Genomic DNA, 15,388 nt, shown 5'->3' on the forward strand with positions numbered 1-15,388 from the left:
CTGATTCAAATGAATTCTTTTTAACGGCTGAGTAATATTCCACGGTGTATATGTACCACAGCTTCCTTATCCATTCATCTGCTGATGGGCATCTAGGTTGCTTCCATGTCCTGGCTATTATAAACAGTGCTGCGATGAACATTGGGGTGCACGTGTCTCTTTCAGATCTGGATTCCTTGGTGTGTATGCCCAGAAGTGGTATTGCTGGGTCATATGGCAGTTCTATTTCCAGTTTTTTAAGAAATCTCCACACTGTTCTCCATAGAGGCTGTACTAGTTTGCATTCCCACCAACAGGGTAAGAGGGTTCCCTTTTCTCCACACCCTCTCCAGCATTTATTGCTTGTAGACTTTTGGATAGCAGGCATCAGGGCATTTCTTGAGCTTCCTTTGTCCTGCAAAGGGAGGGGACAGCATTTCTTGGTGACTTATTCTACTGTCTCCTTTAATCCTTTCACAAACTCTGTGGTACAGATGTTGTCTGACTCAGTCCTTCCTCCCCAGCCCGCATAGCTACCCATCCCTCCATCTGTTTCTCTCTCAAGATAAGACTGATTAAATACCACAACTTGCCCAAAATGTCACAGCCAGCAAATAAAGACCTTAGGTACAAATCTGAGTCTTTGAGGCTCTAAAGCCTGAACTTAAATCTTGTTTTTACTTCTCTTTTCTTTTAGAGAGTTTTTTTTTGTCCTAGTTCCTAGATAATTTTGCTTCGTCTTCTTTGAGTGAGAAGCCACTTTGGGCTTCCTCTTTTTAAACTTTCTGATACTTGGGTTGGTCATTGGGTTCACCTTTCTCACTCAGTCTCCCTCTTTTATTATCCACACTGAGTCTGTGCTGTTGATCCAGGGGCCATTTCAGGTTATCTCTGATTTTATTTTAAGTTTCTAGATCATCACTCTGTAGCCTCTGCCTTATGTCCTGGAATAGAGTTATCCTTGATCCTCTCACGTTCTATATACCCAACCCATCACTGAATCCTATCAGCCATTCGTTCAGTTCAGTCACTGTCATGTCCAATGGACTGCAGCACTCCCAGCTTCCCTGTCCATCACCATCTCCTGGAGCTTGCTCAAACTCATGTCCATTGAGTCAGTGATGCCATCTAACCATCTCATCCTCTGTCATCCTCTTTTCCTCCTGCCTTCAATCTTTCTCAGCATCATGGTCTTTTCCAATGAGTTAGTTCTTCACATCAGGTAGCCAAAGTATTGGAGCTTCAGCATCAATCCTTCCAATGAATATTCAGGACTGATTTCCTTTAGGATAGATTGGTTTGATCTCCTTGCAGTCCACGGGACTCTCAAGAGTCTTCTTCAACACCACAGTTCAAAAGCATCAATTCTTCAGCACTCAGCTCTCTTTATGGTCCAACTCTCACATCCATGCATGACTACTAGAAAAACCATAGCTTTGACTAGATGGATCTTTGCAAAGTAATGTCTTTGCTTTTTAATATGCTGTCTAGGTTTGTCATAGCTTTTCTTCCAAGGAGCAAACATCTTTTAATTTCATGGCTGCAGTTACCATCTGCAGTGATTTTGGAGCCCCCAAAATAAAGTCTGTCACTGTTTCCATTGTTTCCCCATCTATTTGCCATGAAGTGATGGGACCAAATGCTATGATCTTAGTTTTCTGAATGTTGAGTTTTAAGCCAACTTTTTCACTCTCCTCTTTCACTTCCATCAAGAGGCTCTTTTCTGCCATAAGGATGGTGTCATCTGCATATCTGAGGTTATTGATATTTCTCCCCACAATGTTTATTCCAGCTTGTGCTTCATCCAGCCCAGCATCTTGCATGATGTACTCTGCATAGAAGTTTAAATAAGCAGGGGGACAATATACAGCCGTACTTTCAAATATATCCAGAATCTGATCAGGTCCACGGTTGCCACCCAGGCCCAAGCTACTGTCATCTCCCGCTTGGTTAGTGCAGCAGCCTCCTAACAGATCTGCCCACTTGTCTTTCTGCACTCAAAGTGCTCTTTTAAAAATGTATGTCAGATCATTTTACTCTCTTCTGTATAACCTCCAGTGGCTTCCCGTCTTACAGAATAAAAGATCATGTGCTATATTATCTTGTGATTTCACACAAACATGTGTCCACATACCTGCCATGCTCTTCCTCTGATAATAGGGGGACCACCTAATTTATCATTCAAATTGGGACACTCGTAAGAGAGAATAGGAGCTCTACTGATAAATGACAGTAAATGCAAACTGAGGCTGACCAGGCAAACTGGGAGGAATCTGGTCACCAGGTCTAGAGAACCACATGGATTATTCTCTTATTTTCCCTAGAAGTAAGAGACACTTATAAAGTGTCACCTCACAGTGAGGCCCTCTTTGACCACTGTTTAAAATTGCAACACATTCCTGCCCCGATCCCACATTGCCTGTGCTGATTTATTTTCCTCTGTGGTGCTGACGCCATCTGATAGAGTCTATATTGTTGTTTTTTAAATTTATTTGGCTGTGCTGGATCTTGGTTGTGGCATGTAGGAGCTATTAGCAGTTCCCTGACCAGGGATTAGACCCGGGCCCCCTGCATTCTGAGGGAGGAGTCTTAGCCACTGGGCCACCAGGGAAGTCCCTGGAGTCTTTTTTTCGTTTATTTTTAGTTGGAGGATAGTTGTTTTACACTGCTGTGTTGGTTTCTGCCATTTATCAGCATGAATCAGCCGTAGGCATACCTATGTCCCCTCTCTCCCGAACCTCCTTCCCACTCTCCACCCGATCCCACCTCTCTAGGTTGTCACAGAGCACTGTCCTACAGCAGATTCCCACTGGCTGTCTGTTTTACCTATGGTAATGTGTAAGTCTCAGTGCTGCTCTCTCAATTTGTCCCACCCTCTCCTTCCCCTACTGTGTCCACAAGTCTGTTCTCTACGTCTGTGTCTCTATTGCTGTCCCACAAATAGGTCCATCAGTACTGTCTTCCTAGATTCCATATATGCATTCATATGCAGTATTCGTTTTTCTCTTTCTGACTTACTTCACTCTGTATAGCAGGCTCTAGATTCATCCACCTCACTAGAACTGATTCAGATTCATTCCTTTTTATAGCTGAGTAATATTCCATTGTATGTATGTACCATTATCCATTCATCTGTGGAATCTAGGTTGCTTCCATGTCCTGGCTATTGTAAATGGCTTCAGTGAGTACTAGGGTACATGTGTCTTTTAGAATTGTGGTTTTCTCTGGGTATATGCCCAGTAGTGGGATTTCTGGGTCATATAGAAAATGGCAACCTGCTCCAGTATTCTTGCCTGGAAAATTCCAGGGACAGAAGGGCCTGGTGTCTTATAGCCCATGGGATCACAAAGAGTTGGATGTGACTGAGTGTACACACACACACACACACACACACACAAACACACATGGTATTTTTTGTACCTGATTTTTTAAAGAACTCTCCATACTGTTCTCCATAGTGGCTGTATCAATTTACATTCCCACCAACTGTACAGGAGGGTTCCCTTTTCTGCACATCCTCTCCAGCATTTATTGTTAGTAGATTTTTTTTGACAGTGGCTATTCTGACTAGTGTGAGGTGATACCTCATTGTAGTTTTGATTTGCGTTCCTCTAATAATAAGTGATGTTAAATAATTTTTTATGTGTTTCTTAGCCATCTGTATGCCTTCTTTGAAGAAATGTTTATTTAGGTCTTCTGCCCCATTTTTTTATTGGGTTGTTTGTTTTTCAGATTTTGAGCTGCATGAACTGCTTGTATATTTTGGAAATTAATCCTTTGTCAGTTGCTTCATTTGTAATCATTGTCTTTTCATCTTGTTTATGTTTTCCTTTGCTGTGTAAAAGCTTTTACATTTAACTAGGTCCCATTTGTTTATTTTTATTTTCATTACTCTAAGAGTATATGTTTTAATTGTTGCTTCTTGTTATTGTTCAGTTGCTAATGTGTCTGACTCATTGCAACCCCATGGACTGTAGCACACCAGGCTCCTCTGAACCTGGAGTTTGTTCAATTTGGTGTCCATTGAGTCGGTGATGCCACCCAACCATTTTATCATCTGTCACCTGCTTCCCCTTTTGCCTTCAGTCTTTCCCAGCAGGTCAGTTCATTGCATCAGGTGACCAAAGTATTGGAGCCTCAGCTTCAGCATCAGTCCTTCCAATGAATATTCAGGGTTGATCTCCTTTATGATTGACTGGTTTGATCTCCTTTATGATTGACTGGTTTGATCTCCTTGCAGTCCAAGGGACCCTCAAGTCTTCTCCAGTACCACAATTTGAAAGCATCAATTCTTCAGCACTCAGCCTTCTTTATGGTCCACCTCTTGCATCTGTACATGTCTATTGGACAAACCAAAGCTTTGACTATAAGGACCTTTATCAGCAAAGTAATGTCTCTGCCTTTTAATATGCTGTCTAGGTTTGTCATAGCTTTTCTTGCAAGGAGCAAGCCTTTTAATTTCATGGCTGCAGTCACCATATGCAGTGATTTTGGAGCCCCAAAAAATAAAATCTGCCACTGCTTCCACTTTTTCACCTTCTATTTGCCATGAAGAAATAGGACTGGATGCCATGATCTTAGTTTTTTTCATGTTGAATGTCATGCCAGTTTTTTCATTCTCCTGTTTATATGTTTTAGTTAGTTATGTTTACTGTTGCTCTCCCTTCTCTAGAATGTAAACTTCAGGAGGACAAGGGATTTTTATTTCTTTTGTTCAATGTACTGTATCCCCAACATCTACATCATCCCAAACAATGTAGATAACCAGTAAATATTTGCCAAATGAATGGAAGAGGGAGCAAGAATTCTGTTCTAAAGAGTCTTTCTCCTTGGAGTTCTCTTCCCAAACCAGTTTTCTTGTTCCTTTCTATTTATTTTGGTGACCCCTTTGGTAATTTGAGACCTTAGAATGGTTTTCCAGTGTGCTCTTACCCCTAAGAGGAGCTAATGATGCAATTAATAGGAAATGGCAACCCACTCCAGGGTTCTTGCCTAGAAAATTCTGTGGACAGAGGAGCCTGGGGGCTACAGTCCATGGGGTTGCAGAGTCATGACCGAGCACACACACCATGCTTTCCTAACCTGACTTGGGCCCCCTAGGGAGGGAAGCTTGTACAAGAGGGAGGAGAGGATTCTCACCTTTGGGAAGTCATGTGTTTGGGGCCCTGCCCTGGAAGTTATGATACTGAGACAGGCAGTGTCAGATCTTGGGGCTGTGCCAGCTTCTGGGGCTGGTGCCAGAACCAAGGACCTACTCAGAGCTGGTGCTGGGAGCTCCAGTTTCTCCTTTCCCCTTTCTCCTCTGTCTTATAAACCTGAGTACTTCACCTGTGGGTCCGTACAGAGTAGAGTGAGCAGTGTCTTGAGGTCCAGCCTTTTCTGACCCAGACTTCTAAATGTTTTTTTTTTTCTGAAGCAGCCTCAGAGGAAAGAGTGGATGAAATGGGAGTGATGTCTGGGGGTCGGATCAGACGTTTTATTTCTAATTGGAAGTGGCAACTGGGATGGCTCCAACATCCCGTTGGGGTCAGGGGTTAGGAGGGAGTCTTAGAATTTCCAGACCACTGGGAATGAGTTTTAGACTCAGTGAAGGTGGGAGTTATTGTTAAACAGGAGGGAAGTTTGGGGCCTAGCAACCAAGAGGAGCTGCTAGAGGGACAATAAGGGGCGATCAAATGCCCTTTGTGATTTCTGTGACTTTGGTTTTCCTAATGCTTTTGATATGGCCATAAAGCAGGGGCCAAAGTCCTGGTGGGCTGGAGGTGAGAGAGTGACAGAGCTCTTGGGACTAGAGTGTGATGTGGCTCTTAGTCACGGTACTAGCAGGAAGTAGTGAAGAGGTTCTAGTGTAGCAGAAAACCTAGAAATGCAAACCTAGAGGAAACGCCTGATTACTCAACGTGACATCTGTAATACTATATACTCTGTATCAGTAACAGTTTGAAGTCAGGGAAACCTCGGCAAGTAGTTGTGTAGCAGAGAAAACCATTTTATGAAACAAAAGGAATTCCTATGGGCACATCCTTAATTCAGAAAATTAAGTCCTTTGCAGTTTGGTGGTTATGAATTAGCTGTCCGGTCTTGTTTCCCATCAGATATGCCCACCTATGGGCTTCCCTGGTGACTCAGATGGTAAAGAACCCACCTGCCAATGCAGGAGACGCAAGAGACACAGATTCAATCCCTGGGTTGGGAAGATACCCTGGAGTGGGAAACGGCAACCTACTCCAATATTCTTGCCTGGAAAATCCCATGGACAGAGGAGCCTGGTGGGCTACAGTCCATGGGGTTGCAAAGAGTCGGACACAACGGAATGACTGAGCACATGCCCACCTGGCCTATCTTTTCACACCTTTGTGCCTCAAATATTTCCACTACAAAGTCTAACCTTGCAAGGGATTAACTCAGCTTCACCACCTCTGAACTGTTTTGCAGGACTCTCAGTGAGACTTTGTCCCTTTCTTCTTTGCTGGATTCTTATTGCTCTTTGTTTATAACTCCCTTATAGCATAATGCCTGAAAGAAGAAAAAAAAACACATACAGGTTCCTTCTTCTATCTGAAAGTAAGAGCATTCCTATGAAACCTTTCATAAGCTGAAATGGTGTAAAGTGAAGAAGCAATTACCTTTCTTCATAAAAGTGAAAATCTTTTTTGGATTTCTTCTAGTTAGCAAAAACAGGTACTAATATAGGCTTTTCCTAAAAGCAAAGTTGTTGTTTAGTTGCTGAATCATGTCGAACTCTTTGCGACCCTATGGACTGTAGCCCACCGTGTTCCTCTGTCCATGGGATTTCCCAAGAAAACTGGAGTGAGTTGCCATTTCCTCCTTCAGGGGATCTTCCCAACCCAGGGATCAAACCTGCGTCTCCATGTCCCCTGCCTTGCAGGTGTACTCTTTGCCTCTGAGCCACCGCGGAAGCCAAAAGCAAAGTGGCAGAAAGCAAATTTACAAAAAGTGGGGGATACCTGAACCTGCCTCTTTCCTATGCGTGACTGTAAACTCTTGGAGGCAGGGCCTCTGACTTATTTATCTTTGTACTAACTCTGTCCTTTTTCTGAGGCAGGAAGGACTGGTGCATCCACGTCCCCTCCCCCAGTCCTGTAGTAACTGGCTCATGATAGAATCTAAGTAGCCTTTTTGCCAAGTGGGACTGATTCTGGGCTGATCAGATGAGCACATCATACAGTAGACTGACCTGGCCCGTCTTCCCCTCCCCATTCTGGGCAGTGACCCGCTTGCGGCTGGTACACCTTGCTCCTGGCTCCGGTGTACTATAGCAGGGGGCACTGCTGTTTGCTTTTCTTAGTCCTGACTCCAGCTTCTCCCTTTGATCTCTGCTGCTTGCCCCAGCTCACCCCTACCATTGTCCTGCCCAGGGAAATAATGTTTCTCCTTCCCAGGCTCAGGCCTCCCCACCTCTTCCCTCTCATATTCTGAGAATGATGCCCAAGGAATCCGTGATGATGGGGAACAGAGAGAACAGGATTATGGGTATGACCCTTCAGCCTTCTGAGGGTTCCCGGTAGGGCCAGTTGCCTCCTTGTTTTCTGCTCCCTTTTTTTTTCCCCTTGTCCCCCAAGGGATCTTGTTTCTGAGCTGGAAGGGAGTATATACAGATGATCTGTGATGCCAGGAATTAAGGGCCTGTAATCCTAGGGAAGGTTGTGTTGTCCTTTAGATTAAAATTCTATGCTTCAGAGAAGTCTCTAGGGTAGTTGTTATATGTGAGGGCCCTGAAGACTCATGGTCTGGATTCTGATCCTGTCCCACCAGTTACTAGCTGTGACTGGGTAACTGCTCAGCAGGGTAGGGTCATCCTCATGCCCACCATGTCCATTCATTCACACATAGTTACTGAGCCGCTCCTAGGAGCCAGATTGTTCTAGGTGCCAGGGAGATAGCAGTGAATAAGACAAAATGGGTTGAACATTTAAATCCTTAGAACAGTGTCTGTGCTGTGCTTAGTTGCTCAGTCGTGTCCAGCTCTTTGTGACATCATGGACTGTAACCCGCCAGGCTCCTCTGTCTGTGGGGATTCTCCAGGCAAGAATACTGGAGTGGGTTGCCATTTCCTTCTCCAGGGGATCTTCCCAACCCAGGGATCAAACCAGGGTCTCCCACATTACAGACAGATTCTTTACCAGCTGATCCACCAGGGAAGCCCTAGAACAGTGTCTAGCACACAGTAAATATGTGTTCCCTTCCTAGTGCTTTTCTGAGAAGGGTTACTCAGATGGGATGACCTTTGGCAGCAGCTGCAGGATCAGATCTCTCTGAGAAGGGGAAGGATGGAGGAAGGGCTACGATACAGGTTCTGGATTTGGACTTAGTTCCAGGACAGCAATAGCTTGAACAGCCTTTTATTTCTGGCACTTTATTTTGAGACTAAATACATGCACTGGTTAAAGGTCACTCTGGAAATTGTATGAGTCTGTTTAGTTCCGTAGAAAGGGCAGGAGGAGATGCCCCCGTGGACTGCCTAGATTCCAGCTGGCTTTTTTGTACAGACAACACAGTGCTCACCCAGCCATGTGTGGGTGACTCTAACAGAGGCCACACTTCCTGAGCAGCATGAAAGGACATCCCAGAGATATGAGATGTGAGGATAGAGAACAGCTGTTTCCCTCTTTGCTGTCAAAGCACTCTGGCCATGGGATAGAGGACTTTCTGCTGGAGGAGATGGCTTGGGGGTTGGAGAGCTGAACTTAGAAAGGAGAATGAGGTGAGGCAGAGGTCCATGACCTGTTTCAGTTCATTCCTTAGGGAATGCTGCTGAAGAGGACATTGCACTCTGAGTGTGATTGCTGCTGGAAGCAAAGTCTGCATTCAGGGCTCCTGATTCACTGTCTGTGGTTTCCAGTGAAAGTTCAAGACTGACACAGTTTTCTTTGCAAGTTGGGTTGGAATAGAAATCTATGGAGTAGAAATCTTTCCTGGAATCAACCAGTTTTTCAGCTACCACCATGCTTGGGGGAAAGAGCTGTGTAATCTTGACTATGGTTCAGCAACTACTTCGCTGCTTCTCCCACTTTCTCTCTTCCATCCTTCTCCCACCGTGGGTTTGCAGAAATGCATGCTTTTATAGCACAACGGAAGTGCCCTCAACGTGCGATGTGGGCAATCCAGGATTCTTGGGTTCGTTCCCGTGTGAGCTGCTGGCATGGCTTTCCTTCAAGACCTGCTAACCTGGCTGGGAACCATGACAATCGGCATTCACAAGGACAGATGAAGTGGCTCTGGGCCCTTTCCAGGATTCTAAAGTACAGTCAGGTTTAGGTCCACTGGACACCATACTCTTTCATCTCATTTTGATTGCACTTTTCACTCTTCAGTTTTCAGCCATTACTTAAACTCAGTTCAGCCAAGTGTATGAAACTTGAACTAGGCAAAACATTTTGCTGTGAATATAAACTCATAGTTCCTTCCATAATGAAGGAAACAGATAAATATGGTGTGATTATGGCGGGGTTTCTCAACTTTTTTTTCATTATCAACTTCCAGAAGAACCTTTTAAGACATTTTTCCCTAATTATCCCCCCTAAGGAAATTTTAATACCACAGGTATACCAAAACTCTGTTTATGTGTATCTGTGCCATATACATTAAAAGAGTAAGATTTTTTTACCCCTCCCACCAAGAGCAAATTTTCTCCTCCCTGGGTGGGGTGGGGCACGGAATATCACCCCTATTGTGAGTTCATGGATTATAGTAAAGCACAGTGGGATTGCATAAGTAATGTAAAATGGCAAGCAAGCCTCCAAACTTTGTAAACTGTGTTTCTCCTATCTCCTTTGACTGAACATCGTAGTTCCATAATTTATTCTTGTCTTTCAGTCTGTCATTTCCATTTTGCTCTCTTTCTTCTTTCCTTGATTTCATCCTTTTTTTCTCTCCAGTGTAGAAGTTTCGGAGTAAATTTGATTAAAATAGTAGGCTGGGAACTTCCCTGGTGGTCCAGTGATTAACAATCTTCCTTGCAATGCAGAGTATGGGGGTTCCATCCCTGGTCAGGGAACTAAGGTCCTACATGGCATGCAGCAATTAAGCCTGTGCACTGCAACTGCTGAGCTGGTGTGCATCACAACTAGAGAGTCCATGCACTACGATGGGAGATCCCACATGACAACAAAGACCAGATGCAGCTAGATAAATAAATAAAATAGTAATTTACAACTCAGGGATCATTTAAAGAATGTGATTTTCTAAGAAAGTTCTCTAAAAGGTTATCCTTTTGGAGGAAAGAACCTACAAACCTATGAGGTATTCATGGGGAAGCAAAATAGATCTAAGTATTGAGAGAAATAAAAGTATTCATTTGGAGTTGCCTTTCAGAAGAGATGACCTCCCAAGAGGTCTTTATATCAGTCGCAATTGGTTTGGCTATGATGTCTATATTGGACCTAGTGTGTTAGATGCTCAGTCATTTCCGACTCTTTGCAACCCCATGGACTATAGCCTGCCAAGCTCCTCTGTCTGTGGAATTCTCCAGGCAAGAATAAAAGAGTGGGTAACCATTCCCTTCTCCAGGGGATCTTCCTGACCCAGGGATCAAATTCTGGTCTCCTGCATTGCAGGGGGATTCTTTACCATCTGAACCATAGCTTTACCATCTGAACTATGACCAACCTATATAGCATATTAAAGAGCAGAGACATTGCTTTGCCGACAAAGGTCCGTCTAGTCAAAGCTATGGTTTTTCCAGTAGTCATATGTGGATGTGAGAGTTGGACTATAAAGAAAGCTGAGCACTGAAGAATTGATGCTTTTGAACTGTGGTGTTGGAGAAGACTCTTGAGAGCCCCTTGGACTGCAAGGGGATCAAACCAGTCAATCCCAAAGGAAATCAGTCCTGAATGTTCATTGGAAGGACTGATGCTGATGCTGAAACTCCAATACTTTGGTTACCTGATTCAAAGAACTTACTTATTAGCAAAGACCCTGATGCTGGGAAAGATTGAAGGCAGAAGGAGAACGGGACGACAGAGGATGAGATGGTTGGATGGCATCACCAATTTGATGGACATGAGTTTGAGCAAGCTCTGGGAGTTGGTGATGGACAGGTAAGCCTGGAATGCTGCAGGCCCCAGGGTCACAAAGAGTCAGACAGGACTGAGTAACTGAACTGAACTGAGCCACTAGGGATTCCCCATATTGGATCTAACTTCTGTATATAAACTCTTTTGGGGTTGATGCCAGTTCTGCCAGTGGGATATCGAGTTTTTCTCTAGCACTCCCACATAACCCATGATAAAATCTCCTCTCTCCTGTAGAAACTACCAGAGGCATGCAGTGTTGGTGATGGAAGACCCTTCGTCACAAATCTGCAGAGTATGTATGTGGCAGTCACCAGACAAGCGATCCAGGTGGGACAGAAGCATCACGACGCTGGTACGTAGCTCCAGAGGTGTTGGTCTCCCTGGGGTTAGAGTTAGGGTCTAGGTTTGTGCTGTCCATTATGGTAGCTCTAGGCAATAGTAACCATTTAAATTAAATAAATAAAAATTAAATAAAATGAAAAGCTCATCTCATTTGTACATTTCAGGTGTCACATATGGCCAGTGGCTACCAGGTGGGACAGCACAGATCACAAGTATTCATGCTATCGCTATAGAAAGTTTTATTAGGACTGGTCTACATGCTTAGGAGAATTTTGTTGTTGTCCAGTCACCAAGTCATGTCCAACTCTTCACGTGCAACCTCATGGACTGCAGCACACCAGGCTTCCCTGTCCCTCACCATCTCCTGGAGTTTGCCCAAGTTCATCCCCATTGAATCAGTGATGCCACCCAATGGAGAATTAGAGAACCAGGAAAAAAAGTTAATCCCCCTACCTGAGATGTGGCAGGCAATATGGAGAACAGTTAGCTGTTTTGAGTCACAGAAACTCTTGTCCTACATGGTTACAATTGGCCTGGAGGATCTTCACAGTAGAAACAGCTTTCCGAAAGTTAATTGGAAGTGAATTTATGTCTGTTTACATACTAGTACCAAAGCTTGGATAGAGGGGCCTGGGATGCTACAGTCCACGGGGTTGCAAAGAGTCAGACATGACTTAGTGACTAAACAACCACAACAACCAAGGCCAGGCCTTTATCAGAATGCTTGGTAAATGCTAATGCTTTCCTGGTAAGAAGGCATTTATCACTATCTTCCTTTGATCTTTCTTGTTTCAGGAGATCCCCAGACCTCAAGCAGTGCTTTCTCACGGGGAACTGATAACCAACTTTTGAACCAGCTAGAAGAACCGGTCTCTTCAACACCATCCCTCCCAGGACCTGAGACAGAACCCACAGTAAGTCATGAGCAGCTTCCTAGATAGCATTTCAGGAGTTGAGAGTGTCTGGGGAATTTCCTGGTGGGCCAGTGGCTAAGACTTCTCGCTCCCAATGCAGGGGGCCCAGGTTAGATCCCTGATCAGAGAACTAGATCCTACATGCTGCAGCTAAGAGTTTGCATGCTGCAACTGAAGACCCCACTTGCTGTAACTAAAAGATTCCACAGGCTGCAGCTAAAGATCCTATGTGCCGCAATGAAGACTGAAGATCCCGTGTGCCGCAACTGAGACCTTGCACAGCCAGATAAATGAATAAATATTAAAAAAGAAAAAAAGAGTTGGGAGAATCTGCAACTATAGCTCCCAAGCTGGTGGTCCCTGGAATTGTCACCTAGTTGACCCTGCCTTAACCCAACATGGGGCGATATTTGTGACCTGGCGTCCAAATTGTGGATTGTGGATTTCTGGATGGAGAGTCATGGTCTTTTCCATCTTCCCTTGCTGTCGTCTCTCTGCAGTTCTTCTGAATGATGGACCTTGGCTCCCTTTCAGCCTTATTGCACTTCCAGGGATGGTCTATGAAGTTGTTCCCTAGGGGAAAAGGGATGTGGCATGCCTCTCCTGCATAGACTCTTCCTTTGCGTTCACAGCCTGACATGGACCTCAAAACCCCTGCGTCAGTCACCCTTCTTAGCCAGAGCCGTGGGAGCATGGAAATTCTTTTCCTAACTTAAGTGCAACTGTTCAAAACCTCTATTAACTTGGATTCCTTTTTTTTCTAGGTTTCTTCAGGCCCTATGCAGAGACCTCAGTTGTTGAAAGTCAAGAGGAAGAAGCTAAGGGGGCTTTTCAGTTAACTTGTCATCATCTCAACTGCTGAGGATGGCCTCAGAGAGTAGTTTCCTAGTGTCACCTTGGAAGGAGCTCCCGTGGCAGCAGCATCTATGACACAGAGTTATACAGTCAGAGACTCCACCGTCAGGGCCAGATAACTGAAGCTTATGTTGACAGGCATGGCTCCTGTTAACAAGGGAATCCTGGCTCCAATCCACTGGGCACTGGCCTTCCTTGTCGGAGTGGAAGACAGTTTCTGGGAATCCCACACCCTCCTTTCTTTTAGTGAGGGTTCTCTAGACTCAGGATCTACCATGGACTTTAGGTATATGGGGCAGGTCAGCAAAAGGCACAATATTCTAAGGGAGGTCTTACCTGTCTTTCTGAAGAGTCCTTAGCTACTCCCAGATGATGCTCAGAGACACTCTCCTCTCTAGCACAGAATAAAAAGTGCTCACACTCCTGCTTTTGAGACTGCTTATCTGTGGAACATATAACCAACCCATTACTGGATCCCAGCCCACTGATGTCTCTGGCTGAAGTCTAGGCCCTTGTCCAGTCCTTCGGGATTCTTCTTATGCTTCCCTTCTGTGGCTTCTGCTAAGCCTCCATTGGGGAGCATTGATCCTGAAACCGCTCTCCATAGTCTTGTGCCCCATGGCTTCTGTGCTTCTTGGTCCAGCTTGTTATGGGGTGTTTTTATCTGTTTCTGAGGCATAGATAACAGGTTAAACCACACATGGGATTGAAATGACAAAGAACCATGAGCCCTAGGGCCAAGTTAGTTTCTTGGAGTGGGAGAAAAAAGAATTTTGCTGTCCCATCCTTCACTTCAGATAACAGAGTAAATAGAAGAACTAGAAAAGATAGGATGACTGGGAATAGGAAATGGCCACAGTTCTCTGGGACCAACAGAATTGACGTATAGAATGAATAGTGCTTAGCAGGAAAAGATATAAAGCCTGTATGAGATAGACTTTCTCAGTTAGAAGGTCAACTTTTTGGACAAATCTAGCAAAATTTGAAACTTCCCTGGTGGTTCAGTGGTTAGGACTAGGTGCTTTCACTGCCACAACCCCGGGTTCAATCCCTGGTCGAGGAACTAAGATTCCACAAGCTGCATGGCTCAGCCAAAAAATACAAAAAAAGGATTTAACAGACCAACAATCGTAAAGCTCCTTGGCCTTCTCTGCTAGGTTTTCCTCTATAGGTAAAACCATCTGAATCTTTACCTTGGAGAGACAGGAAGGAGAGTAGAACTCAGATGTGCACTGGGAGCCGTTAGGTAGAGGAGGGGGTTGGGGCAGAACCCACAGAGGTCTTTTCTGGTTTATTTACTTATGATGGTCAAAGGCCTTCTCAGTCACATATCCTCTCTTGGTACTGAGAGAGAAACACACAGGACTGGTGTTTCTGTCCCCATGTCAAGTCTTGGGAGAAAGAGGACCATCCAAGTAAAAATAAAATAATGATGATCATAACAACAGCAATAAACAGTTACTGTCGGTTAAGCAGTTAATGTACACCAGCTACTCTACTAAATGGCAATGGTCGTTTAGTCAATAAGTGTGTCTGACTCTTGTGACTGCATAGACTGTGGCCTGCCAGGCTCCTCTGGCCATAATTTCCCAGGCAAGAATACTGGAGTGGGTTGCTATTTCCTTCTCCAGGGCATCTTTCCAACCCAGGGATCCAACCTGCATCTCTTTTTTCTACTGCATCGGCAGGTGGGTTCTCTTCCATTTGTGCCACCTGGGAAATCCACTTATCAGAGGTCACACGGCTAATAAGTAGCAGCCAGAATTTGAACCCAGACCGCTGAGTTCTGAACTGCATTATTATATACCCCACTGAAAACATTTTCCCGGAAGGATGTAAAGTCCTTCTTTTCTGTCTTCAGCTGTGATCATTCTTTTCCCGTGACCCTGCCTGTTTTTAAGAGGGTGTTCTTTCTACTCCCAGTTAGCTCTTCAGAGCTTTCCCAGTGGCTCAGTGGTAAAGAATCTGCCTGCAAGGCGGAAGACACAGGTTCGATTCCTCGGTTGGGAGGATCCCTTGGAGTAGGAAATGGCAACCCACTCCAGTATTCATGCCTGAGGGAAAAAAAAAAAAAGCCCATGGACAGAGGAGACTGGCAGGCCACAGTCCATGGGGTTGCCAAGAGTTGGGCCTGATTGAGTGACTGAGCATATTAGCTCTTCAAGGGAGGAGCCTTGGCAGACTCCAGGACTTACCCCAGGCCTTCACCTGCTGGCGGAGTCTGAGAGCTCCATCGTGGCTCATTCCAGTTGCTGCTGC

General features: G+C 44.8%; 1 protein-coding gene across 2 annotated transcripts in view; it reads left to right on the forward strand.

The window, feature by feature from the left end:
* The window catches only part of NHEJ1 (non-homologous end joining factor 1), a 90,086-nt gene extending 76,532 nt beyond the window's left edge, over nt 1-13,554 (forward strand). For both annotated transcript variants that reach the window (XM_065930547.1, XM_065930548.1), the window contains exons 6-8: nt 11,253-11,370; nt 12,156-12,274; nt 13,039-13,554. In XM_065930547.1, the coding sequence (XP_065786619.1) occupies nt 11,253-11,370; nt 12,156-12,274; nt 13,039-13,113 (312 nt within the window). In that variant the 3' untranslated portion in view covers nt 13,114-13,554. The remainder of the gene's footprint in view (nt 1-11,252; nt 11,371-12,155; nt 12,275-13,038) is intronic.
* Nucleotides 13,555-15,388: the final 1,834 nt, after the last annotated feature.

Source organism: Muntiacus reevesi, chromosome 3 (genome assembly GCF_963930625.1).
Source record: "Muntiacus reevesi chromosome 3, mMunRee1.1, whole genome shotgun sequence".
Taxonomy (NCBI): Eukaryota; Metazoa; Chordata; class Mammalia; order Artiodactyla; family Cervidae; genus Muntiacus; species Muntiacus reevesi.